This window comes from Chanos chanos, chromosome 1, assembly GCF_902362185.1.
Source record: "Chanos chanos chromosome 1, fChaCha1.1, whole genome shotgun sequence".
NCBI lineage: Eukaryota > Metazoa > Chordata > Actinopteri > Gonorynchiformes > Chanidae > Chanos > Chanos chanos.
The window spans coordinates 51,863,083-51,890,331 of record NC_044495.1 but is presented as its reverse complement, the minus strand read 5'-3'; the positions used below and the strand labels follow the sequence as shown (position 1 = coordinate 51,890,331).

The 27,249-nt window shown below is 40.0% G+C and overlaps 2 protein-coding genes across 2 annotated transcripts in view; one reads left to right on the top strand and one right to left on the bottom strand.

The window, feature by feature from the left end:
* Positions 1–633: 633 nt before the first annotated feature.
* On the top strand, positions 634–1,932 carry LOC115804659 (uncharacterized). The gene has a single exon (XM_030765171.1). It carries the CDS (start codon positions 634–636, stop codon positions 1,930–1,932), a length of 1,299 nt encoding a protein of 432 aa, XP_030621031.1.
* Positions 1,933–5,623: 3,691 nt separating this feature from the next.
* hmcn2 (hemicentin 2) overlaps positions 5,624–27,249 on the bottom strand; it is a 61,130-nt gene continuing 39,504 nt past the window's right edge. The window contains exons 42-81 of the mRNA XM_030765160.1: positions 27,037–27,168; positions 26,653–26,796; positions 26,199–26,358; positions 24,283–24,407; positions 23,913–24,096; positions 22,661–22,758; positions 22,007–22,285; positions 19,917–20,110; positions 19,696–19,777; positions 19,413–19,549; positions 19,064–19,205; positions 18,583–18,727; positions 18,207–18,334; positions 17,833–17,989; positions 17,520–17,641; positions 16,788–16,952; positions 16,516–16,623; positions 16,079–16,213; positions 15,795–15,929; positions 15,246–15,515; positions 14,584–14,774; positions 14,235–14,448; positions 13,606–13,740; positions 13,036–13,226; positions 12,622–12,703; positions 12,235–12,405; positions 11,967–12,119; positions 11,030–11,167; positions 10,667–10,788; positions 10,200–10,440; positions 9,936–9,995; positions 9,305–9,424; positions 8,851–8,985; positions 8,293–8,412; positions 7,941–8,066; positions 7,671–7,799; positions 7,097–7,408; positions 6,853–6,972; positions 6,580–6,706; positions 5,624–5,996 (exon numbers count right to left, since the gene is read on the bottom strand). Coding sequence (XP_030621020.1) covers positions 5,624–5,996; positions 6,580–6,706; positions 6,853–6,972; positions 7,097–7,408; positions 7,671–7,799; positions 7,941–8,066; positions 8,293–8,412; positions 8,851–8,985; positions 9,305–9,424; positions 9,936–9,995; positions 10,200–10,440; positions 10,667–10,788; positions 11,030–11,167; positions 11,967–12,119; positions 12,235–12,405; positions 12,622–12,703; positions 13,036–13,226; positions 13,606–13,740; positions 14,235–14,448; positions 14,584–14,774; positions 15,246–15,515; positions 15,795–15,929; positions 16,079–16,213; positions 16,516–16,623; positions 16,788–16,952; positions 17,520–17,641; positions 17,833–17,989; positions 18,207–18,334; positions 18,583–18,727; positions 19,064–19,205; positions 19,413–19,549; positions 19,696–19,777; positions 19,917–20,110; positions 22,007–22,285; positions 22,661–22,758; positions 23,913–24,096; positions 24,283–24,407; positions 26,199–26,358; positions 26,653–26,796; positions 27,037–27,168 — 6,302 coding nt within the window. The remainder of the gene's footprint in view (positions 5,997–6,579; positions 6,707–6,852; positions 6,973–7,096; positions 7,409–7,670; positions 7,800–7,940; positions 8,067–8,292; positions 8,413–8,850; positions 8,986–9,304; positions 9,425–9,935; positions 9,996–10,199; positions 10,441–10,666; positions 10,789–11,029; positions 11,168–11,966; positions 12,120–12,234; positions 12,406–12,621; positions 12,704–13,035; positions 13,227–13,605; positions 13,741–14,234; positions 14,449–14,583; positions 14,775–15,245; positions 15,516–15,794; positions 15,930–16,078; positions 16,214–16,515; positions 16,624–16,787; positions 16,953–17,519; positions 17,642–17,832; positions 17,990–18,206; positions 18,335–18,582; positions 18,728–19,063; positions 19,206–19,412; positions 19,550–19,695; positions 19,778–19,916; positions 20,111–22,006; positions 22,286–22,660; positions 22,759–23,912; positions 24,097–24,282; positions 24,408–26,198; positions 26,359–26,652; positions 26,797–27,036; positions 27,169–27,249) is intronic.

Here is a 27,249-nt window from a genome sequence, read left to right as displayed (position 1 = left end):
AGTAGAGACGATTAGAGGCTAAATGAAGACTTCACGCATAAGATTATGGGGTGGTAACGCAACTTAAACCGGAAGGATAGAATTGTTAGGAGTAGCCAATTCTGTAAATACCCTATCATATGATATGAACAACCTGCAATAATATGACTTACAACGATCAGTACCTTTAGTGCCACTTGGTGAAATGGACAGCATAATAATTTTGATTTAATTTTGAATAAACATTTTGTCATTTTGAAGGATGATACAGATTTTGTGTACAGATCTGTCTTGCTGAAGCTGCTAAGTAATATCATATATGTCAGATGTTAACTGGAAATAACAACAACAACAACAGCAACAATAATAATGATCATCATCATCATCTTTATTTTTATTATTATTATTATTATTATTATTATTATTATTGTCATCATCATCGTCATCATCATCGTCATCATCAACAACAACTAAAATAATATTAATAATATTAGTATTCCTACTACTACTACTACTAACAACAATAATAATAATTATAATAATAATAATTCAGTAGTCCAGATAATAATCAAGTTGCAACATCAGGACTTAAACAATGTGTCATTTATTGTTGTGTTTCTTTTCTCCACAGGCTCCAAATGCAGGTAGTTCTAGATGGAAAAACTGGGAACAAAGCAACGTGTCATAATTGCACTATGTCTTGTCATGATTATTATTATTCCTCGTCTGATGCACAGAGCAACTGAAGAATTTTCAACCAAATATCACATACATAGCAAAATCAATGAGAGTAATACATCTATAACCCTGATTGAAGGCTCCCCGCATTTCATGGTTTCTGCTTTCTTTGATCATAGAGAGACAGAGACTATTCGAATAATTAGCATCATTAAGAGGGACAGTCTGAAGCCACTTTACTGCGTTTACTGTAACACACAAAAATACTGCCAGGTTGGTAAGGCAGACGTTGACACTCACAGTGATCATTTCGGCTTCCCATTTGTTGCTTCAGATGTGTTGTGTCGAGGCAAGTACATCCATGATGCCACACATATCACAATCTCAACCACTTCAGTAATTTCAGGCAACCACAGTAAAGTTTTTCTGCCTGTCAGGAATAGGCAGAAGACAGACTGGTTCCGTTACGACTTCACTGTCTGCATCTCTAACCTCTTTGGGAAGTACAACAATGTTCTCCAGTTTGCCCAAACCATGGAGATGTACAAGCTCCTAGGGGTGCAGCGAGTGGTCATCTACAACACTAGTTGTGGTCCAGATTTGGAGAAGCTACTGCAGCACTACAGACGAGAGGGTATTCTTGAGGTTGTGCAGTGGCCCATTAACCAGTTCCTAAACCCTTCTCCGGGATGGAACTTCGAGGAGCACAAGGGGGACCTCCATTACTATGGTCAGTTGGTCACTCTTAATGAATGTATTTACAGAAACATGTACCAATCCAAGTATGTTCTCCTGAATGACATTGATGAGATTATTATGCCTTACAAATACACCAGTCTTCCACAACTGATGGAGATCCTACAAAAAGAGCAACCAGGAGCAGGTGTCTTTCTCATTGAGAACCATATCTTCCCCAAAACTCAATTTGAGGACAGTGGTAAATTCAAGCGTCTGAAGTGGAATAACCTACCAGGAATCAATATCCTTGAACACATCTACAGAGAGCCTGACAGGAAAAATGTTTACAACCCTACAAAAATGATTGTCATTCCAAGAAACGTGGTTCAGACATCGGTTCACACTACACTCAAACATTATGGAGAGGTTTTCAAGGTCCCATTTGATGTATGTCGGATTGTGCACGTTCGCGTGCCTCTGCAAGGGAGCCTAACTAAAGAACAACTTTTTGAGGACAAGAGGTTGTGGGAGTTTGAGGGGGATCTCGTTCCAAACGTGGATGATGCACTGCAAAAGTCAAGTTTGCTGAAAATCTGATCAGAGTTTACAAAAAAGAATAATTTATTTATTAATATTCGACACAGGAAAACATAGTGAACAAATGTGTATAATAACATAACTTGGGATGCTATCATGTTTATGCACAGCTTGTACACAGTGTGCTAACTCGTTCAATTTTTGAAATTATGGCCTTGTTCCTGTAGAATTTTAATTTATAATCGGAAAACATGCATACTGTAACAGTAATATCAAGTTCATGTTCTTATCATCTTTTAAGTTTTTGCTTTTTCTCACTTTTTTTTTTTTTACAAGTGTACTGATGTAATAATCTTACTGTTGTTTGTCAGTATCACACATGTGTAGTTTCATTCCCTCAAAGAACCTTTGAGCAAGCTAAGAATGTATGGAGAAAACAAGTTTGTGTAGTTTGTCTTGGGTAGTCTTTTATAGTTTCTGCAGTCTCTAGTTGTTATCTCTTTTGAAGCAACCATGAAGAGCCTCTTAACTAATACTGAAAACTGATAACACTGGAAGATATATATCATTCTATCTCCAAATCACATCTTCAGGCAACCATGAAGAGCCTCTTATCTAATACTGAAAACTGACAACATTGGAATATGTATATCATTCTGCTGCCAAATGACATCTTCAACATCCCAAAGACATGTACAGGCTTGTGCAAGTCTGAAGGCCTTCAGAAACAGCTGTAGCCAAAGTAAAAATGCAGACATAAGGTTGTGGGACCACAAACTATAAAACGTTTGCATAAGTGACTAAGTGACTTCCAAGACAGGTAGAATACAACTCAAGGAAATACCCATTAAGGAGCTGTTTGCTGCATAAGTGCCACTGCGAAGTTCAGTATTAGACCAGATACAAATGCAGGAACATTCAGGGAGCATAAAAGAGTGGACTACAAGTGGGTCAAAAGCCCTCATAAAATAAACTATCAACAAGAATTACAATCAGTGCAGGGTGGTACCAGTCACAGAGGGAAGGGAAACTACATCATAAAAAAATCAGTGCACACAGGACAGTATAATCATCAGCACAGATTTACAGTAATAGTATGAAAGTGCCATGAACTATACATCATAGAATGATGAGTAGCACATTGAAACATTTGAGTCATATAGGCAATAGGTAGGGGTCGATAATAGAAGGGTGGTTTCGTTTTTGGCTGTGGAGGGAAGGGTTTCATGGAAAAGGTGAGTGTTTAGAATTGCAAGGTAGTCAGCAGACCAGATGCAATCAGGCAACTCACTCCACTATCAAAGAACCAAACACGCGAAGAATCATCGTCTAATATGCATGATGCCTGGTACCTGAAAGAACATGGCTTGCGTGTCTCAATGATCTTACTGTATTACACTGAAAATTGAAAGGCCTGGCTGGGCCCTAAAAACTGTCTGGCAATGACTTTGATAAGTAATGTGTCAACGGTAAATGGTCTTGGTCTTGGAAATTGCTTTGGATGAAAGTGTCTCTTACATGAATAAATGTAAATGTAATCTAAATGTAAAACCAGCAGAACAACACTTATGTAAAAGAAGGAAAAGAGAAGTAGGAACAGAAGGACAGGAGTCAATAGTTATCAGTCATGTATAAGAAGGCATAATATTTCAAATAATATGCTTATGTGGGCAACAATCAACTTAACTTTTTACTAAAATAAGTCATCTGAGAATATGGCTGTGTATTGAATTATTCAAAGAAAGTCAGCAGTGCCCAAGGTCACAGGTTATATCTGGTAAGAACTTGTAAAAACTTGTGGTAATTCCATAGGGTTCTCTTCACTCACTAATCACTATGCCCTCCAGAAGCGTATAGGTTCAAACAGAAACTCAGTCACAGAAAAGCAAAGAAACAAGCTGGGTCTCTCTGCATTTTTTTGTTTGATGATGGGGAGGGGAAGAACGTGACGAAACAGGAATATTTTGAAATCTTGCCTAAGCTACATTACTGAAACATCCCATTTACATCACACATGCTGCTTGCAGACTCCTCGTTGCGTAACTGAATTCTTCATTTCAGAATCAAGAGAGACATTAAAAGAGGAACAGGGTGTTTGCTTAGCAAGATAAGTCTTACTAACAATACAAAAATTTTACCAGATCATCACTTGTCTAGACATGGTATGATTCAAAACAGTAAAACAAGTCAGATTGTGACATGTTAAAAATGCAAATTTATCACTTCAGAGCCAGAGGTTTCATTTTTAGCACTTCTGCCATATGTATACAATGCCACTTGCACAGACCTATTACAATACCTCAAATATATTCTACCTCATTCAATGTAAATTTGGACATATGTGATTCACTTGTGTTATTGATTTTCTTGTGCTTTTAGTGATACTCTTGGGAGTATTTTTATCTGTATTTGTGCCATGTATGTCCCTAAGCACCCCCCCTCCCCCTGAGCCCCCACTGTAGTGTTTTGGTTAAGCTGCAGCCCTCTTTTCGTTTACACATGTGCCTTGTGCCTGAACATTGTGTTAATGACAATAAAATTGAATTGAATTGAGTAATGCAGGGTCTTCAAAAAAACTTTATCCAAATTTGGTTGTTAATATGTTAAAATCTACATACAGTATCTAAAATCTGTAAGGGAACATTGATATCCTCGGTTTTAGTGCACATTCTGTAGCTGAACTGATTTGCTTGGGGAGAAGAAAAAAATTTACAAGACTTTTAAAAGCTGAAACACACTCTAAACATTGACTCCCATGGTTTTTTTGGGTTTTTTTTTTTTTGCGAAAATGTCATTGCTCACAGAAAAAAACACAAATAGTCTGTATTCATGTTCAATATAAAATTCCGTAAATTTCAAAATGGGTTTGAATTGTTTGTCAAACTTAAACATTTTAAAGTTTAGTACTCCTTTACAGAGAAAATCAGTAATAATCAGAATTTGACAATAAAAAAGTGAATTAAATTCCTTAGAGGTAGTGCAGCACCTATATTACAGTCAGAGCACAACTAAAGCTAAAACTTCTACATAGCACACCTTTTAATTCTCTCATTACAAAAACACATATTCAAGAATACACTTGATGATAAGGATATACCACTACATCAATAAGAACAATAACAACTGTAATAATAAAAATAATAATTGACTCTTGTCCATTTTATTTCTTGTAGAATTGGAGAGTGTTCAGTCCAAATGACGAACGAGCTGAGATAGTTTAAATGCACTTTGGTTTGAAGAAAAAATAGTTCAGCAAGAAAGGACAAATTTAAAGCCATGGGCAACATTTAACTATTCCTGAAATGAGAAAGATGTAGATTGTGGAACTACTTTATATAGTATAAATTAGACACCTACTTTACTTTAGTGTGTGAGTTTGTGAGTTTCTTTGAATTCGAATAATTCAGCTTTACTGAAGCTTTGTTGGATGAGCTACCATCTCACATTTCATGTTTGACGTGCTCTTTCAAAGAATAGGTTATAACAAAGAAATTTTCCCCACAGATTTGAGATGTGACTGATTCTAGCACATTTGCCACAAAAGTAAGTGTCCGAGTGTTCATAATTACACCAAGTAATACTGCACTCTTTGGACAAATGTCATAATTAGTGCTTTAAACATAGAGTTTCATATGGGACAGTGTCCTTGATCACTGCAGGAATGCTACACTCTGTACGCTTTCAGATCCCCTGGGCACAGGGCACCAACAGTTAACAGTAAGGACCAATCCACGCTTTCAATCCAGAAAATTCAGTAGGGGTATCTGGAAATGGAGATGTAGATAATGAAGATGCTCTGGTAGGTGATTTGCCCCTGTGCCGAGAGCGTGGTGGCCTGCACCCGCAGTCGCACCAGGCCCGGTCGGTCCAATGGCCGCACCGTGAAGATGATGCCCCTGCCGGCCTCATCCCTGATGCCGAAGGGCTTATCTCGGATTTCACCTCCCTGCTCCAGGATAGTGAAGGCCGTGCGTTCCTGGAGCACGCCAGACTCGGAGAAGGCCGACAGACGTACCACATTGTGGTTGGCAGGGATGCCCAGAGGTAAGGTCAGCAGCTTGTACTGCAGGAGGAGAGGAGACCTCCCAGCACCACAATCCAGGGAGCATGGTCTGTAACATGTTCTGCAGTGCAAAGACAGGAAAAGAACTTTGACGCAAGGTAGAGGTAACATACAGACCAAGCAATGAAAAGACAAGGTGGGGTGATACAGCAGAGTACACAGAGATATAACAGGTGATGTTGGAGTTTCAAGTCTCTACACCCTCAAAGAGACAGAGAAAAAGAGAGCGAGAGAGAGAGAGAGAGAGAGAGAGAGAGAAGTATATTTAAAATGTTAAATCTGACTTCTCCTTTCCCTCCTTTCGTTTTTGGAGACTGGTTCCACATGAAGCTTTTTTGCATTTAATAAAGCAGTTATTAATAAAATGTTTGTTAATAAGACAGGCTCACTTATTGTCCACTTTATACTTTTGTATTACTGTTGCCATTTAACAACTGTCTCAACTGCAGCTGCTACAGTGGACCGTGCAGCTGTTACAGGGGACTTCACTGAATGAGACGGAAAACGTCTGAGCTCATGTTCAGTTACGCTGTTTTGAAATGGATCCTCTGTCATGGTGTTATAAAAAGTTTGAGAACACTTGCATATTCAAAATTAGATATCAGTCTCTTTAAGCTTGTATATTAACAAACAACGGCACTTACCCTGGGCTTCTCCCTCTCTGATAAGTGGCTGGACAGGGTGTGTCCATGCACTGATAACCCCCACGTGTGTTAAAACACATTTGGTTTGGTCCACATTGAACCCCCTGCTCTGTGCATTCATCAATATCTAAAGGAAAGAATAAAATATTATCGTGTTTGTAATTTAAAGTGTAGTTCAATGTTTTAAATGCCTGAATACTGATTATTACTGTCCTCTATTTACTTTTTTGTCATCCTCATTTTATATGTTGTTTATTAGGGATGGACCCTCACCCTTGCAGCTTCTGCCATTTGGTAAGAGTTGGTATCCAGGGGGACAAAGGCACCGGAAGCTTCCGACAGTATTCCTGCACTCATGTTGGCATGGCTTCCTAAAGGTGCATTCATCAACGTCTATGCAAAGAAGTACAAAATTCTTAACAGAGCTAACAAACCGGTTTTCAGAACAATAAAAGAAAGTCAAGCGACTCTTTCAAATGCATTCATGGGCAAAAAGCATTTGACCTACTGTACTCACCCACACATGATCCGTCTTTGCTGGTATACCCCAGCGGGCATCCATGGCGTGGGCTACGGGATGAGCCCTGGTACTCGGAGCGGATGGGAAAGCGGTTGATGACTGGCCTACCTAGTGCAGACACCAGCTGTGGCTGCAGCCTTGCCCGCACGCGGGTACCGTTGGCAAAGACCTGCCTACGTTCCAGCCCAGCACAGGAGCGGCCATCCCCCAGCAGGACAGTACCCGGCGGGCACAGACAACGGAAACTGCCTGGCACATTGCGACACTGGTGGGCACAGGGGCCAGGAGTCTGTGAGCATTCATCAATGTCTAAGATGAAAAAGGAAAAATGGTTAAGTGAAGACTCTCCCTGGGTTCCAAATTCATTCTTCAATAAACAGTTGATTCACTAAATGCGATAATGTTTGTAGCTGAACACAGTATCACAGACAGTGATTGGTCAAATAGATCATAAATACTGCTTTGCACACATTGTCAGGTCAAAGCGTGTGTATTGCATCAGTCACCGATCATGCTGTTTGTTGTGTAAGGAAATCTGGCTTCTTTGACATTAACATGGAAATAAACTCACCAAGGCACGGAAGGCCAACACCTTGGGAACGGTATCCTCGAGGGCACACACACACATACCCACCCACGGTGTTCTGGCAAATCTGACTGTAACGACACATGTGACTACCGTCTTGGCATTCATCGATATCTGTACAAAGAGCATAGCACACATAAATACAGCACTGAAAAACTGGTATTTGATATTCCTGTTTTCCAGGACACTGTTAGTTTTTGCAAAGGACAGTTTCTATTGGTGCTAAAATAAAGGTTTTGCATTTGATGCCCTTACCTACGCAAACCCCATTTTCTGCTGCAGTCATGCCTGCTGGACAGCTATCGAAACAATGGTATCCCCCATCTGTGTTCCTGCACTGCTGATGGGCTGGGCAAACGTTCCTCAGACACTCGTTAATATCTTTGTAGACACACACACACACACACACACACACAGGTCAAACCAGGTGATAGCTGAGGACATATATCTATTCACCAGACAAAAGTTTTCAACTTCTTTTTACACAGAAGTTACAGATAGTCTGTGGCAACTGTAAAACTCATTAAGTGGTTAAAAATACTCAAAAATATATATCACTGTTGAGATGAAACTGAGAAAACAGGCATTTAAACGTTTTAGCACTGACCTAGACAACGATTACCAACCAGATGGTATCCAGGGTGGCATATGCAGCGATAGGAACCAAGTGTGTTGAGGCACTGCTGTTGGCATGGTGACACAGATGATTCCTGACACTCATCCACATCTACGATAAATACAGAAAAGTTCATGGGACAAGACTGGTTTTTGGACGTGTTCTGAAATTTCCTGCTAGTGGAATTTTAAAACAAATCAGTGCAAAACATTAACACCTATCTTTTCATCGGTAATAAATTAAAAAACAATCATTAGACATTATTTATACAAAGAGTTTTCTACTTACTGTTTAGTCAGTGTTTAATATTGAAAGGAGGGTCACAAAACACAACACTCTGATTCTTTATTAATCAGGATCAGTGCACAAACTATTCTTTGACTTTTTTATAACTTGTAAAGTAAGGTTAGTAAGCACAACATTACATGACATTTTAATCTTTATCATATCTGATCATGACATTCAAAAAGCAAGATGCTGAACACAAAAACTGAAACATAATTAATGTAAGATAAAACAAGACTTATTGTCTATTGATGACAGACTTGCCTTCACAGCTGGTGCCAACAACACTGGGTTTGAAACCTGGGCCACACTGGGCCTGGCAGCGGTATGTGCCCAATGTGTTCACGCATTTCTGGTTATAGTGGCACATGTGTGAGCCCTGGGCACACTCGTCGATATCTGCAGATTAAGTGCAGTCAGACATGTAGAGAAATTTCCCAACCATACCCACAATACAAGCCTCCTTACCATTAGCTTGTTTATTTCATAGACAAAATTGACTTTTTGACTCAGGTAGTAATTAAACCCTTGATTAGCTAAAGCAAGTGTACCAGGAGAGTGAAACTGTGTTAAATTAAAGATGGCAAGTGGAAGGATACTCCTCTACATTTGGACACAATGATTTAGAAGATCTGTATTCTATTTAGCAACTCCATGGGTTTCACTTCTTGGTGTGGAAAAAAAAAATTGGATTGTCAGAACTCAGAATCATAGCGACCTTGACAAGTGTTGGATTCTGTAGAGATGGTGAAACCAGAAGGACAGGCACAAGTAAAACCCCCAATGATGTTATTGCAGGCGTGGGAGCAGGGTGAATCCACAGCACATTCGTCCTCGTCTGGAGAGTTGTTCAAATGGACAGATTATGAAATATTTATTAGCACCACTTAACCTGACATCATACATTTAAGACTGTTTTTTGTTGCTGTTGATAAGGACTGTGTGGTAAGAGGTTTTCTAAGTGATTAAAGATTCTACCTTTAGGTATCTCAAAGGTCACATGCAATATACCGATAAGAGAAGCATTGCACACCCTAAAAAAAATAATTCAGTGGCTTTGTAAATATCACAATAATAATAAGCTATACTACCTTATCAAAATCTCTGAAGTGACTGAGTTGGACGTACCAAAATAAATGTCTAAAAATCCAACAGTTAATATTGTCTTAAATTTACATCTATTATTTAAGTTGATTTCACGTAAAGAAATTAGCATTTCTAGCCCACATTTACTCAGTTCATAAGGTATATTTAAATGATTTCACAGCTTCAAAATTTACTCAATATATTTAAGTGTAAATTGAGTACATCATAGTTTAAGTTTTTAGAGTGCATTTATTCCTCATTACCAGCACAGTAAGATGCAGTATCCAGGATGAAGCCCTTAGGACATGTCTCTCCATTACCATCTAAACACACAGAGGAGCTTGCTGAATTCAAAACAACCTCTACCACATTGATTGAGTCACATATATATTAGAACAAGAAACAGAAGAAAAAAGGAAAACACTAATATTACACATTCTTCACATTGTTTTCTGTATGAAGTGATCTGGAAAAGAGTGCAAATGTTACCTGAGGTTCAACAATGAAATTGTTACTGTAATACTGACCTGGGATAAGTAAAGAGGCTGTCATCTCAAAGTTCAGGCTGAGAGTAAGCAGGCTGTAGGTTCCACTGATGCTGGAGAGCCTTAGGAGCTGGAGCAAGGGCCCCTGTCGTACCTGTGGCCCTTCAAACACTAAAGTGTGATTACAACGCAGTGTCACTGGGGTCCCTTCATGCAGGTGATTCTGGGAGGACCAGGCATACATCTGACCTGACCCCGTCTGGACATAAGACTCATCAAAATCCTGACAGAGACACAAAGGCAAATTTAAAGCCAACTGCCGGGTGATGAGTCATTGTAGTTGTGAAGGCATAGAAAATATATTTTCCTACATGACTCCTGTTAATCACAATAGTTACAGTCCAACAACTGACGTGAGTCCTAAAAGTTTTCAGATTGTACTTCGGTGATTTGGATGCCACCTTGCGCTTGCCGGCAGACAACAGACTGTGACAAACTATATAACAAACCTGCAGGTTGAAATGAGAGGTTGATAGTGTTGGGGGAACGTAGCCATTAATTACGATGTCCACTAGAAGAACTCCCTCTGCATCCAAACCTCTGGCGACATGGGTAAGTTTTAGGATCTCACCTAGTCACACACATACAAGTGATTTTTTCTTCAGTTCACCTCATATTACTGTAGTTTACTTCAGCCAGGCTCAGGTTAATTCAGTTTGATTTGATTCCATTGAATTCAGTTTACTTCTAAAACAAAGCCCATACAATTAAGTTTAACCATGGTTCACAGTTAAATTGATTCAAATGACAAACTGAATTAAGTATTTTAAGTATTTGCAGTTTTTCGTGAGTCCTTAAAGCAAAGTTCTCACCAGTCTCAAACTCCAACTGGGACTCCTGCCTGAACACACCCTGGGTTAATGTGTAGCCATTCTGGGTCTGTCCAGTCTGATATACAGTACTCCAATAGATTGGTGCAAAAACAGACACAAGAACACGGAGCAAAGGCCCTGTAACACATTAAAAATTTTAAACCCCCAGGACATGCAAAAACATAAAATGCAAATGGAAATGCTATTTGCTATAATATAAAACTAAGCGGATATGTTGGGGAGTTGCAGCAGGTTAAAACAAACTTCACACCTTGTAGGAAAAACACACACATTAAAAATAAATAAATACATTTTTAAAAATTATGTTTATGGAAGTGGAATTTAATAACATGGAACCTTTTTTCAAACTGAATTTTGGCAAAAGGTTTCTGTAATGCTTAAATTAATATTTTCAAATATATGGTAATTAGAACTGTTTTTTATAATCTTAGTGTAAGATATTTGAATGCAGCCAAGGGCAGTGTACGATATTTGAATGCAGCCAAGGGCAGTGTACGATATTTGAATGCAGCCTTACTATGTTTCAGAACACATCAGAACTTTCTGGTCAGGAAGCTGAGGCATTCAGACTGTTAGCTAAGCATTATGGGAAAGGAGAGCTTATACTGCAGGATTTCCTGTAATTGTACTGCATTCAACTAAGGGAAATATCTGTTGGTTTTATCTGCTAACTTTGCATGGTGAGTGAGAGCCTTGGTTATGTTTGGGGGATGTACCAATTTGTTTATTTCACATATTTGGAAAACCTCAACAATTCTATATTGCTGGTATGATAAAATGCCAGCCTGGCCCATGAAGTATCAAAAGAAAATGACTCACTGAAAGGCATGCAGATATACCAGACAGCGCTGAATGAGGAAGCCATTAAGTGTTCAAAGTCCAGATTATCTATCATCTGGGTATGTGCGGCACTTACCAATGCTGGGTGGGATGTTATCCAAATTGGCTCGGAGAGTGCTGGTACCCTCTTCTGAGTTCTCTGTGATGTTAGCCTCCAAGAAGGCCACACCAAACTCCCTCTCATTCACCATACCTATTAAACTACCTCGTGCCCTGCGTGGGGATTCTCCTGCAGAGGCAGCACAAAGAAACATCATTAAAACGTCACAAAGGGAATAGCATGGATTTTTATATACTTAGATCCATAATTTAATTCTAATCGTGACTGATCTCACAGTTCATACCTGGACACAATGAGGACTGACATTTCCTGTAATCCACATCTGGGCCCTCACATGGTGGACCCCCATTGGCTGGTGCTGGGTTGTTGCAGAGCCTGGTTCTCTCCTGAATGCCTTCTCCACAGGTGGCACTGCATGGACCCCACTCCTGCCAGTCTGAGTAGCCTCCAGGGACTGATTCAGAGAAGAAGAAAAAAAAACTATGGGATGCCAAGAATGTACTCTTTTTATACTTTAATAAGCTGTTTCAAATAAGGAGAGAGCTGTATGCATCCCTTTTCCTTCTCACTTCTGTAATGATGTAGCCAAATTTTTCGCAAATTGCGCCTTCTGCTAACATGGTCAAATAAAATAATAAGGGATGTAATGTCTGCGGGGAACCTTACTAACCCTGTACTTGAAGAGATATGGTTCTTTCTGCTGTTCCAGCTTCACTTTCAGCTATGCATCGGTACTCTCCTGAGTCTGCGCTCTGACACAGAGACACACAGAAGCACACATCCACATACACACACACACACACAGAGAGAGAGAGAGAGAGAGAGAGAGAGAGAGAGAGAGAGAAAATTTGACCAAAAAAACCAAGTGTTTGTTTCTGGTTCCCATGCATTTGTGCTATTTAGAAAGATAAGAGTAAATGGAAACATAGCACGGTTAAATTTAGACTGTTTTTAAACTCATGGGACTGAGCAGAAATATTTCCTCTGTGACACTACAGATGGTTATTGCAGTGCAGTAACCCATACATAAGACACACGTATTATTAGAGTACACAGAATTATGACGAAGATTATGAAAGCTTACCGTGACACTATAGATGACCAGAGAGCCATTACGCAAGGGGTGTAGACGTAGTGAGCCCAGGAGTGATCTTCCATCTCGGAGCCAGCGGAGTGCTGGAGGGGGGTCTCCGTGAACCGGGCAGTCCAGCTGAACCACTCCTCCCAGGGTTACTGTCTGAGTGGTGTGGGCCTCTCCTCTCAGCACTGGTGGTTCTACATAGAGATATCACAGAGCTATCACAGTGTTTGGTACTATGTATTCACCACTAGTCATAATAATGAGCACTGGAATAATTGCATGTGTTAAATTTGAGGTAATATTACTGTGTATGAAAAGAAGTTTGAGCTTTGTTCACACTCCTTACACATAACTAGACTTTGAATGAACATTCAAAAGTTCTTAAACTGTAGACTTCCCTTTTTGTTGTTCTAAATGATGTCAGCATGAACATCCTTCAACAAAACCTTTACGTTTAAAGAGCGTGTTGTTGTAGATGCAAGGGATGCAATCAGTCCTGGCACATAAAAACATGGCAATGTAGAGACATAGAATCAGTTACGTTGTCTTCCCTTTGTCCTCTCTTTCTCTCACCTCTGATGCGAACAAAGGAGAGCGCCCGTATGGTGCCGACACTGTTTTCTGCTATGCAAACATATGTTCCAGCATCGCTTGTTGTCACATTTTCAATAAGCAACAAGCTCCTTCCAGATACGTCCACTGTGGCCCCTGAAACAAATCACACAGACAGACGTAAGCCACAGAAAAAACATCCAACCACATATTCACAGTATTATGACTGAATAGTGGTTTATTTGGTAGCATCTCATAGTGTGACTGATTTTAGCACTTGCATTAGTACTGCACAAAGTTAGAGGTGCAGTATTGAATAGATTCCCCCGCTCCCCCTACCTCGGGCTTCCAGTGGGGAGACCTGAGGTCAACCAAACCTACATAACTACATGGTTAAGTGCTGGGTGACACTTTTGGGCTTTGTGCTGTACTCTTTTACTATGTCTGAGACAGTACTGTTATCTACACAGCTGTTAAGCAAATTATACAAACAGAGAATCTGCAAAATCCTAGCTGTAAATTGTAAATACACTACACCAAATACACTATGGTCAGAGCTATTATGGACAAGTGGTCATGTATGGTTTGTAAAACAGCTACAATTAAGCTTGATTTCCAAACCTTCATTTTGAAGAAAATGTTATTTTTACCTGTATAGGGACTGTTATTGGCAGTCCAAGATATCGATGGGGGAGGTGTTCCTTGAGCGTGGCAGGACAGAGTAAGGTTTTGACCCTTGTTCAATGTCACATCACCTGGTAACTCTTTAAAAGTAGGCCGCATGTTGACGGACAGGTGGATATTATGTCGCGCTGTGCCAGCTGGGTTCACAGCTATGCAAGAGAACTGGCCAGCATCACCTGACTGTACAAAGCAGAGATGGGAGCAATGTTGACAGTCAGACATTGTTTGAAATCCTAATTCCATTATATTCACAGCTATAGATCAAACACACACATAAAAGCTGGTACATGGTTGTCTTTAAGTATGAACACGGACCTCCGCCCTTTCGATGATCAACTCTCCCGACCTCAACACAGTGAATTTGCCCGGCAGGTTTGGCACATTGGCACCGTCCTTCTGCCAGCTCACTCTGGGCTCTGGCATGCCCTGAGCTGCACATGGCAAAAGAGCCTGGAAACCCTGGATGACTGACATCTCTGATTGTCCCGCAGGAATCATCGGTGGGACTGAGAAGAAAGAGGGTTTTTTTTTTTTTTTGGTTGTGTAATACCCAAATACTACTGAACAACATAATGGAAACTAAGTATGAAACATTCTTTAACAATCAATTTTGTATTCATCCATCGAAATGTACAATGATCAACCAGTATAGGTTATGATGACTTTTAAGATAAATCTGAATTTTCATGTCTTGTAATGTTTTAAAATTCAACAATGCACTGTGCAACTAATGATTGCTAATGATGTTTGCATAGTGTGAACTGTGTATATTCTGATGCTGGGAGATGTATAATGGTCTTGATGGCAGTGTTTGGTTTTGCACAGGATACATTTTGCAGAAACACTGTAGACTTTTGAGTATTATCTCAACAGACTTGAGCACCTTGTGCGCAGTTTAAAGAAGTATGAAGAAAAAAAAAGAATGTTTATTTTTCCAGAGCACTCTGAGCACCCATGGCAACCAGAGCATGACTTACTCTGTATAACCAATCTGATATCTTGGCTGGCTCTTCCAGCTGCATTCCTCCCTGAGCATGTGTAGAGACCGGTATCTCCACGCTGCACTGCAGCGATCCATAGCGTGCCATTGGCAAATATCTTCAACAGTGGCCCCTCCACCACAGGCCGACGTTCCTTTTGCCACGACACCTCGGGTTTGGGCTGCCCGTCCGCTCCACATTCCATACTAACCGGTTTGCCAAGTATGGCCGTGTACTCCTGCCGTGGCACGCTTAACACCGGCGGAACTACCTCAGAGAGAAAAACAAGTCAGTTCATTGAGTTAACTTTAGGATGACACTTAGCCTCCGTAATATATATATTCTAACCTGTTTTATGACCACTACAATGTAACATTATGTTGTTATGCTTGAAATTACTAATTAAAAGAGCAATTCGGACCTACCAATTTCCAACTTGATATAAATCACTCTTGTTAAATATAAGACATGTGGTATCCTAAGATGAAAATTTTCAAATGTTTGTAACAGATAATAAAAAATAAAAATACTAGTTCACACTGGCACCTTGTAGGGCAAGGCGTGTCTGTCCAAAGGCTGTGCCAGCTTCGTTCTGTGCCAGGCACTGATAGGTTCCTGCATCACCTAACGTCACCCGTGAGAACTTCAGAGCCCCATTGGAAAGGAGTGCCAGCCTGTGACCTGGAGAAAAAAACAATGAAAGTCTGTAAGCGTTTTGTTGAAAATTGCATGTTTTTGAACGAGACATTGTATTATGGAGCACGGGCAGATGTGTGAGTCTATTTGTTTTGTAATAGAATTCCTCAGATATCTAAGAAGTGAAAAGTAACCTGTTGCTATGGGAACACCCTCTCTTTGCCAAGTGACGGTGGGTTTGGGGAAACCATGAGCTTCACAAGGAAGCAGAATCCCATGATGCAACACGACTTGAATTTCCTCTGCCATTGGCCTGATTTCAGGAGGCTCTGAAAGCGAAATAGAAATAACAGAAACCTCAAGATTACACATACAGGTTACAGATTTAAAATAGCTTAAAATAAGCTTAAAAAATTATCCTTATCACCTCGTTATATATAATGCTGAGATATTAGCAATTCTTTTTTAGTCCTGCATTTGAGGCTCTTGACTTGGGGTAATTCTGAATGACAGTGGTAGTGATGATGGAGAGTACATAAAATATTTATTAATAGTGTGATATGTCTTAAATCAGTAGCATGGTTTTATTGTGTTATGTGAGGAAAGTAAATCTCCATTGCCAGTGACATACCATGCACAGAGAATGTGATGTGTTTGTGGGCTACTCCAACTGGGTTTCGAGCAGAGCAGGTGTACCTCCCAGCATGACTGGGCATGGTGTTCAAAATCTCCAACACTCCTTAAATGGTATTTACACAGTTGTTAGCCAAAGAATTCCAGAGTTGAAACACTGCAAATCGAGCCAAGTTTCGCTGGTCTGAACATAATCAGATTCTGATTTCTATGTAAATACATGAATTAGAGTTCAGTGAAGTTTAATGAAAGGAACGGTTTCACTGATACCTGTGGGAAGTATCCGATAACTGCTTCCCCTGTTACCAAGTGGCACACCGCTCTTTGTCCAGGTCACAGTGGGGTCAGGACGTCCAGTTACATGACATGGCAAAACTACAGGGGACATCTTTACAGCAGTGACAGAAGTGACATCGTCTTCAATGGCTGGGGGAACTTTTACAAACAGAATGTTGAGATTTTAGATATTATAATGTCAAAACATTTCCAGCTCTTTTTACCTTTGTGCAGTTCTTTGTATCCTTACACAGTTTGATACATCAGCTACTGGCAACTTCTCCACTGGTCAAATGCTTCAGATTAATCAGATCATGTTAAAAATAGTGTTATTACATTCTTAATCTGTATACTAAAAGGACAGGGCTGAGTAGTCTACAGCTTGCCAAATTCCAAAACATCTGCAGACCAACAAGTAAAATGGTACTTTCTCAGTCAAGCTGCCCCCTCTGAAGTGTGAGGTAAAACACTTATAGCACTGCCTAAATGACCAGAATCAGATAGGAGAAAAGAATGATACATACAGCTGACCTTTGAAAGTATAACCAGCAGGAATAACGCATCAAACTGTTTAAGTGCAAACTGTTTTCAAACACCTGTCATTTTTGATATATTATACACAAATGTTCTGACAGACTGCAGTTTATCCTGGTTACACTCTTTTAACCACAAAACTTAGCTGCTCAATGAAACAATTTAAAAAAGAGAACAAAACAAATTCTATACCTTGAAGAATGACTTCGATGACACGACGCTCCTCTCCAACCTCATTGGCTGCTGTGCACTCAAAGTAGCCCTCATCCTCATCAGATGGGGAGGTGATCACCAGAGATCCAGATGACATTAACCTTCAAAAACAAACAAAAAACCCAAACAAACAAACAAACATTCCAAGTTATGTGAAATGGAAATTAACGTTCAGGTGGAATAACAGATTTGGTGTGTAGCGCACAAAAAGTAAGTCCTTTCACACAAGAGCCTCACACAGCATGTGCAGAAATGCTCAAATGAATACTGATTTGAACTTATTTTTCTCTACCTGTAAGCACCTGACTGGAGGTTCAGATTGAGCGGTGCGCCATTCCGCTTCCAGGTCACAGTGGGAGCAGGTATACCTATGCTCTCACAACTTAGCACAGCCCTCAGTCCCTTCGTCACAGTCACATTAAATGGTCCTAGACTGATTGAAGGCCCCACTGTGAGAATAAGTGTTGGGGAAGAAAATCTTCATCAGTGCACCCTGAAGTAATTTCATAATTTCATAATTATATATACATATAGATTTTCCTTTCATTTAAGTTAAGGCATGATTGCTTACACCAATGGATGGAAACTGTAAAACAAAGATACACAGAACAAGGTATGGAGTGACTTGTGGTTTGTATTAAAGATGTCAGTGTGACTGATGTGTACCGTAAACTCTAAGGTCCATGCCGTGGTGGTCAGAGCCCGCCTGATTGGAGACAGTGCAGTGGTAACGTCCGGCATCTGCCACCTGCACTGACTGAATGCGGAGAGAGCCCTCAGAAAGTAATGTGTACCTGGGAAACCAAGAGCTATATTTCAGTAAGTGTGTCTTACCTTTGGATTGTATAACAACTTGATTAGAAGAAGCAATCACTCAATATATAATTATTTCTGCAATACTACATAGAAAGGTTGGTTGAATCAACTCATCATGTTGCCACCAGAAAGGTGAGATCTGCATTAAACTAAATGTTGTTGAAACGATGAAACATTTCCAGCAAGTTCTGATAAAATAACTGTGTCCTATACGATGGAAACTGACTTGCTGTTGTGAACAAGCAGTGGGATTCCATCTTTCCTCCACGTGACCGTAGGAACAGACTCGCCTTCAACTTCACAGGGCAGGACTGCATCCTGATTGACATGTGCTGTGACCAGTGAGTTACTTTTCCTGATGACTGGTGGCACTGGTGGAGAAGATGTGGGAGTGAGTGTCAGCAGAGTCCTGTTTTTCACAGAATATTTAATTCCTGTCTACTAAGAAGTTCCTGGCAGAATTTCAAGTTTTACTATGACAAGTGAGCAATCGCAGAGTAACACATTTACTGTGAGTGATCACAGGGTAATTATACCTTTGACAAAATCAAATTTTGCTGTTTAGCTTAGTGACCAGAGTATAGCATAGTTGTCAGAACCAACACAAGCCATGCTGGGAACAGTGACAAGGTTAGTTACTACATGAAGACATTCACACGTTTAAAAATAGACACACTCATACACAGTTAAAAAAGAGCTGAACTTACAAAGGATCTCCACAGTGAAGAAGAGGCTAGTGCTACCAGCGATGTTTGTGACCACACAACTGTACTGACCGCTGTCCTGGGGCCTCACATCCTGAATCTCAAGATACTGGCCACCAGCCAAACTCTGAATACGTCCTCCAAACTGAGATATGCAAAGAGGGAGGGAGGGAGAGAGAGAGAGAGAGAGCGAGAGAGAGAGAGCGCTCATCTTAAGACCATACATTTGAGTAAGCAGGGAGCTAGGGTTCAGTGCACAAAGTCCTCAGTGGAGCATTATTTCTAAATAAGAGATCCAGAGTCAGTAAGTTTAATGAAATAATAGAGTGATGGCAGAACTCTGAGGTCCAACCTGTAGTTTGATGTTGTCCTTATACCACTCAATCTCTGGAAGAGGGTCACTGTCTGTCTGGCACTCTAAAGTTAGGTGACCTTTTGCTGGCACAGACACTGTTCGCACGTCATCAGAGCCGAGGACATTTGGTGGAACTGAAGAATAAAGACAGAGGATGTGGACATACCATCTCAAATATAAGCCAACATTTGCCAATGAGTAGCCTCTATTATCTGCAAGATTCACAAGTGCTCTGCACAGGAATACACCCTTCACAATAAAAAAATTGCAAAAGGCTCACCTTGAACGCGCACCCAATGGTTTTTCCCATCCTCACCGGCTGGGCTACTAGCCAGACAGGTGTACAGACCTGCATCCTCTACCTGTGCCACATGCAAATGCACACACAACCACGCAAAAACAAGATTAAACATGCAAAATACGAAAATGTCAAAAGGAAAAGAGGTCTCGGTTGCACGCTATGCATGTCTAAAGACACAAACGTTACGGTGTTGATCTCACCTGTATTTTATTAATTCTGAGAAGCTGTCCATCGCTCTCCACAACAGCAGAGCTCTCCTCTAGGGGTTGTCCATCCTTTAGCCAGCTGAGTATCGGTGGTGGGGAACCCTCAGCCACACACTGCAGTTCCAGCACACTGTCCACAGCCACAATCAGCTCCTCGGGAGATGATGAGCCTGAGATTTTAGGAGGCTCTGGAGAAGAAAGTTACAGACAAGACTTAAATATTAGATTGACTGATTCATTAATATGAGTTTGCTTAAGATTTAAGATTTAACATTTACTCCTTTGCCAGAGTAAAGAAAGCTAAACATGGCTTGTTCGTGGAAAGGAAATCAAAGGAAGAAAAAGGTACATCTGTAATGTTTACAAAAAAAATAAGAAGAGAAAAAGCATAGATATTGTAGACTGAAACAGGGCCGTTGGTTTTGTTAGTCTGCTTTTTATATTTGAGAATAATAATAAATTCTAAACGAAAGCAAAGCACACTGAAAAGAAAATAGAGGCCTGTTTTTAACATATCAGAAGTATTTTCTTATAAAAATGCATCACATCAAATACTACACATCACATACAACACATAAAAACTGAAAATATTCTTTCAAGGAGACTTCTCTAAGGGCCTGATTTACTGAAGGCCAGGCAATTTTAGCATATGAAAAGCTGTGAGTGAACGCAGACAATAACAGGGCCTGTGTTGCTAAGGCTTTGCACAGAACTTTACTTTGCTTCCCCCATCACAGAGTCAGTCCTTTGTCTTGTCCCACATATAGTTGTTTTTTTTTTTTGTTTGTTTGTTTTTTTTTTACTTTTCTTCTTTTTCCCTCACTCCCTTATTACCTTTCATTGATTTTGTCCTTCTGTCTGTCTCCTTGTCTACCTGTTCACCAGTCTGTCTGTCATTCTACAGTATGTCACCTGTCTGTCTGCATCCTTGTTCGTTTGCCTGTCCACCTGTCTCCTCTGTACACAATAAAATTTATAAGAAGAAACAAGAGGAAAAAAAAAAAAAAAAAGACAGAAAAGTGCGATGTGACTCCCATGTTGGAGGGGTGGTGGCGGGCTTAAAAAAAAAAAAAAAAAAAGAACTTTTCTGATCTTAATTTTGCAACCTGTATATATTATGTAAATATTCAATATTGCGGCATTTCATTGGGCATGACTGTTCTTGTGGGCAGCAACCATAAAACAAGGGGTGGAGAGGGCAAGAAAGTAGCAGGTATAATGCTCATACATGGATTTGTGAATTTAATGTGATTTCAAAAGCTTGATCTTCAGATTAGAATTTAAGTGACAAGAGAATGGGAGAGACAAGAGAAAATATCCACGCAATGCCAAAAGACTGCAGCGAGAAGACATCGTTGATTTCAAAGAAAATGACACATTTGAGAGATTATTGATCTTATGTTGCATCTTTTTGTCAAATCCTAGAAGCAAAATTATCAGTAAGATTGCTGTTTGCTTGTATTTTTTAACTTAATTTGCAAAGGTTATATTAAAACATGGGCAATGCACCTTCATTTAGGATCAGTGAGGGAACTCTAAGACAGAGAAACACCATCGTCAGCCCAATCTCATTTGGACTAGTTGGAAAACCCACAGGAAGAGTGGTTCAGAAAAAAGATTTCCCAGTTGCCTTGGGTTTTTGGTGCACTCACATTGTGCCCCCCCCAGAGAGATAATAAACTGCTAAGCTACCATCATCTTAAAATACTTGCTACTACTTTTAGTAATGAAATTTAATCAAATTGTCGAAGAGCCAAAGTGTTGGTGAAATATTAAATTCAATATTGGTCTTGTTGTTCAAACCTGTTATTCCACTCTCTACTTAAATGGATCACCCAGTCAGTCTGGTTAGTCAACGTTTAATGCTTTGAGTCAACGTTCTGCACACCATCAAATTATTTTAAGAGGCATGTCAGCTACTGACATTACATTTTGAGTTATGTGAGACTATAAGCTTGCGTGACTAATAATAGACCCATGTCATCCTTGGCAGAACACACGAATAAGAAGAATTTGGCTTGTCCAATGTTTGTTCATGTTCGTGTGTGTGTGTGTGTGTGTGTGAATGTGGCAAGTGACAGCACCTAGCACAGTGAGGTTGAAGGTCTTGGTGCTGCTGCCTGCCTGGTTGCTGGCCACACAGCTGTATAGGCCACCGTCCGAAGCCCCAACGTCAAGCAACTGGAAGCGTGTCTCCTGCCCATCCAAAAGAAGGTTCCGGTGCAGCGACAATGGCTGACCGTCCTTAAGCCACGTCAGTGTGGGTGGGGGGACACCACGCGCCTCACAGGTCAGAGTCACAGCAGAACCACGGACCACTGTCACCTGCTCAGTTGGTTCTTTTCTGTCTACAGCAGGAGGGGCTGATGCAGCAAGAGCAGCAAGAAGAACAAGAAATTCAAGAACAAAAGGGAGGAGCAAGAAAGAGACAGGAACAGCTTGACATTTACTTAACGTAGAGGATTAACCGGATGATTCAGGCTGTGTTTCCTTTAACCAGGAAAGAACACACAACTTGAATACTGCAACGCTGCAGTAAATGTAACCTGATCACTGCTATGGTGGATGAGATATTCTTTTATAACTGATACATAAAATTAATAATAATTCTGTCAAGTCCACCGAGTGACTTGGAGCAACTAGAGTAAGTTATTTTACCAAATACATTTACACAGGCTGTGTTTGAAGGGGGACACTGGGATTATAAGAGAGTTGATTCAGTGAGAAATGTTCTGTACCTTGAACTTTGAGGTCAAAGCTAAGCTCAGCTAATCCGGCTCTGCTGCGTGCCACGCATGTGTAGACTCCAGAGTCTGACAGCTGAACTGGTGAAATCCTGCACTCACAGATATGCAAAAACTCATATTCACTCTCACAATTCATGTCTTTTAGATTCACACTCATTTATGCAAATGAAAATATCAGCTTTGGTGAGACATCCTTCCTCTGAAAGTATGGAGAGGTGGCTTGTCAGGGTTCCTGCATCAACTTTTGTTTTTGCTGTGATGCCCCTGCTGGTCAGATCTGCTTTTGGCTGCTATTTGTTTTTCTGTTCTTCCTTGGCCATGTGTTTTTGTTTATTTTTGTTTTCTGTGTGCTCTGACCCCGCCCCTTAACTGGGGGAGAGGGTGTTCCAGAAAGTGGGTTTAGTGAAAAGTCAGAGTTAGTTAAGTAGTAAACCGCCTAATAGAAGAGCCCTATGGCTTTGTTTTGCTAGGAGAATGAAGCCATATGGCTTTTCTATTAGGAGGTTTACTGCTTACTCATTGTGTCTGTATTACTCTGTCTATTTAAACCCTACCCTTTCAAGCCTTGTTTGTCAGTTCCCACCGCATTGTTCCAGTGAGAGTCGTTCTAGCCAGATTTCTGTTGTTGTCTTGCATATTTGACTTCTGCCTGTTTTTTCTGACCTTGTTTTTGCCTTACGGATTCTGAATCTTCTGCCTGCCTGTTTGTCTTAACCTGTTTTCTGGATTTTTTGCCTGTCCCTGGATTTTGTCTCTGCTTCCTGTCTGAACTGTATGCCTGCCTCTGACTGCTCTTGCTGGTAACAATCTCTGCGTATAACCTTATTATCTGAAAACTCCTTAAGACCAGTCGCAGACAACTCTGAGAGTTGTCACACATATAATAACTATCGGTTTAAGTCAGGGCACTGTGTGCTCACATACTCAGCTACACCTGTTCTAGGCAGAAAGAGAACCAATAAGCATTTTTCAGAGAAAGTTGTTAACTTTTCTAACTTAATTAAGCGTGACACTATTTTTTTCCCAATGAGAGCTGCACAATACAACATGCTGTCAGCAATGCGTTATTCAAGCGACGATATGCTGCAGCTTCATATGTGCCTCCCAAGCAGTAGGACTATAAGATTAATGATGAAGGACAGAATCGCTTAAGAGAAAGACAATCACTCGTAGCCCCTTGGAACTCTGGAAAAAGACACAAAGTGACTACAGTGATTTGCCAGACTGTGCACATTTCACTGACCTGAGAACAGAGTCTGAGGACAATAAACGCGTGCGTGGAGACAGAAGCAGGGGATGGCCATCCCTTAGCCAGCTGATCTGTGGAGGGGGGTTTCCTGTTGCGTGACACTCCAGGGTCACCAGGCTATCCTGAGTGGTCTGCACCTCTCTCGGGGTGCTGGTCTCCCCTGTTATAGACGGTGGAACTGTGTAAAAAAAAAAAAAAAAAAGAAAAGAGAGGAAAATGTTTAGTCACAATAAGCTACTGAGACTGAATAGACAGGCAGCATTCAGATATTTACTGCATGAAAGAAGAACGAGGATTTTAAAATACATATTAGAAAATACTGTATCTTCGTAGCTATGACGTAATGAGAGAAAAAGGAACTAACCGAGCACAAACAGGGTGTAGATCTTGCTTTCTTGGCCTGCCGGACTGACTGCCAGACAAGTATATGTCCCTGAGTCCTCTGGCTGAAGGTGCAGTAGTGTTAGAGTCCTCCCATCAGGAGAAATGCTGTAACACACACAACGTGCAATATTTGATTGTAAGATATAGTATATCAACAAGAATAGCAATACAGTTCATGTAATGTATCTGATATCCCTTAAGAAAATAGATAAATAATAAATTAATAAATATTACGGATGTAAAGAGAGCTCAGTATTTGTATTTGTACCTGTATTTGTTGAGGCAGCAAAATTATTTGTATTTGTATTTGTATTTGTATTTGTATTTGTATTTGTGTTTGTATTAGAATAAAAGTAGAAATAGGCATAACAATCCTGTTTTTGTCTTTTATTACACCTCTAATTTTAGGATATTAAAGTGTTAATATAAGTGTTCTTCAATAAACTATTATAATAATTATGAACACAAATGTAATAGCCTACTGGTTAATGGTTTTCATAAACCCAGCTTTAAACATGTATAACCATACATCATTGAAAAGAAAATCATTTTAAAACTAACATCCACACCTAAACCAATAAGCTAAACTCTAAATTAATAAATGCCTGTGTGGACATTGTGAAACCTGCCTACATCCGCCCTAATTGGAGGACGCTGAACAGACATAATATAGACAAACTAAAAAAATCATTACAAATAAAAACTGTTCTCTCTGAAGTACCGTCAACTACACTACCAGAGCTAACATAGACTAATCTCCTCCTCCCGGTCAAACAAACTCCGCTTCACATATTGCAGGTCCTGCGACGGAGTATTAGGGCCACATTGAGGGAAAAAAAAATTATGAGATTTTGAGAATAAGGCTGTAATTTACGATAATAAAGTCATAATTTTAGGCTATGTGTTATTTTAGAGGGGAAATATCAGAGCAGCAGGCTGCCGCCTGCATTAAAATGAGGAACGTGGAGCATCTTGTGAAGTTATACTTTGGAGTAAGTTTCACACATAATGAAATACTTAATCTTTTGGCACATCAGCACTATATTATCATAAGTATCAGGACTTTGAAAAGATTGCACAAGAAACTGTGTCTATTCCGAAGAAAGAACCACACGGACTTTGAGGGAATTGCCTCATTTGTGGAGGAGGAAACGGCTGATAGTGAAAATTATGGGTTTTTTTCCTCGAAATTTTACAATTTTATTCCCGTAACATGATTTTTTCTCATAAAATTACAACTTTATTCTCGTATATTACAACTTTTTTTCTTGAAATATTATGACTTTATTCTCATTAAATTGTGACTTTATCCCCGTAATATTATGACATTTTTTCTCAGTTACAACTTTATTCTCGTAATATTAGAACCTTATTTTCGAAATCTCAGATTTTTTTTCCTCAATGTGGTCCTGATACTCTGTCATACAGGTCCAACAGGACAATAAGACAAGCAATGTTATAATAATCTACCTCAGTAAACCATTTAAGGTTAAAAAAAAAAAAAAAAAAAAAAGTACTACGTTTTGCCTATGTTTTAATCAGGCTGTGCTGCTCCTTTTCAGTCTGTGCTCTCTCTCCCCTCCACTCTCCTATTGTCTTCCTGTCACGTCAGCACAAACAGGCGGAGCACAAATACCCACCGCGCTCACAGTTATGAATAACACCGGCTATTTGACATATGTTTTTTCCCTTCACGAAAACAAATAATTTTTGTGACATTGTAAATGTAGTATTTGTATAAATGGTATTTTCCTCTAAATATAAAGAAAAAAGTCTTACTATAATTTCATGTGTTACTTAACAGCCTAGGTCAAAAATTTCACTATCACTTCTTGTGTGCCAACCGAAACACGGCAGTTTTGCTATTTGTCAGATGAAAAAGGCAATAAAACTTACTCAATATTTTCAGAGGTAGAGCTGTCTAAAGTTTCTCCGTTCTTCAGCCAGCTTAGCTGGGGCATGGGTGTGCCCATCACTCGACACTCCAGGGTCAACTCCTCACCCATAGGGGCACTCACATCAGAGGGGTGTCCAGATTCCAGGATGGTGGGCGAAACTGATGCACAACAAGATTTGAAGATTCATGAAATCCAAGACAAACAAATATAAACAAAAAATGACCACTTGAGTACAGTACAGATACTGAATAAATAAGCAACAAAGATTTATATAAACATACAGTACATGTTTATGCAGTTTATTTCTTTTTCACATGCACTCTCTTTCACATGCATACTTTTTCTCTTGCACATGCGCCAGTGGTTGATTTGCTATTAGGTTAATGAATTAGGTTCTGTCACACCCTTATTAATCTAGCAAATACTTTTGTACACTGTGGAGTTATAATTACCTTGAACAATGAGAGAATAGTCCTTCTGTGCTTGCCCTATACTGTTTTTAGCAACACAAGTGTAAGTCCCAGCATGGGAGAGCTGGAGAGGCCCTAACTCCAGACGGCCGCCCCGCACTGACCACTGCCACTGGAGACTGCTCTCTGCACATCACACATATGTCAAGTTAAAGCTTTGATGCATTACTTTACATTACATTTACATAACACATTACACATTACATTACACATTACATTTGCAAAATAAGCATACACACACACACACACACACACACACACACACACACACACATACACAAACTTTGCCACCCATTCTAAACACAGTATACATTTCTGATTTATTTTAGTGCCAAAGATGGAACATTGCTATGTCTCAACACTAACCAATAGGTGATCCATCCTTTAGCCAGGAAATGCTGGGAACAGGGACTCCGGTGGTTTCACAGATGAGTGTGACATGAGAGCCCATGTTTTGGGTAATGGTCTCGTGAAGTGGTCCCTCAAGCAACGGAGGCACTAAGAGATACAGTAAATGACAGAGTTGTGAAATAGCGCAGTCTACTGACTGCAGAAAAGCTAGCACCAGGTTTTTGTATT

Excerpts from the sequence above, each read along its gene's own strand:
- LOC115804659 (XM_030765171.1), top strand. The coding sequence starts at position 634 with ATGGAAAAACTGGGAACAAAGCAACGTGTCATAATTGCACTATGTCTT.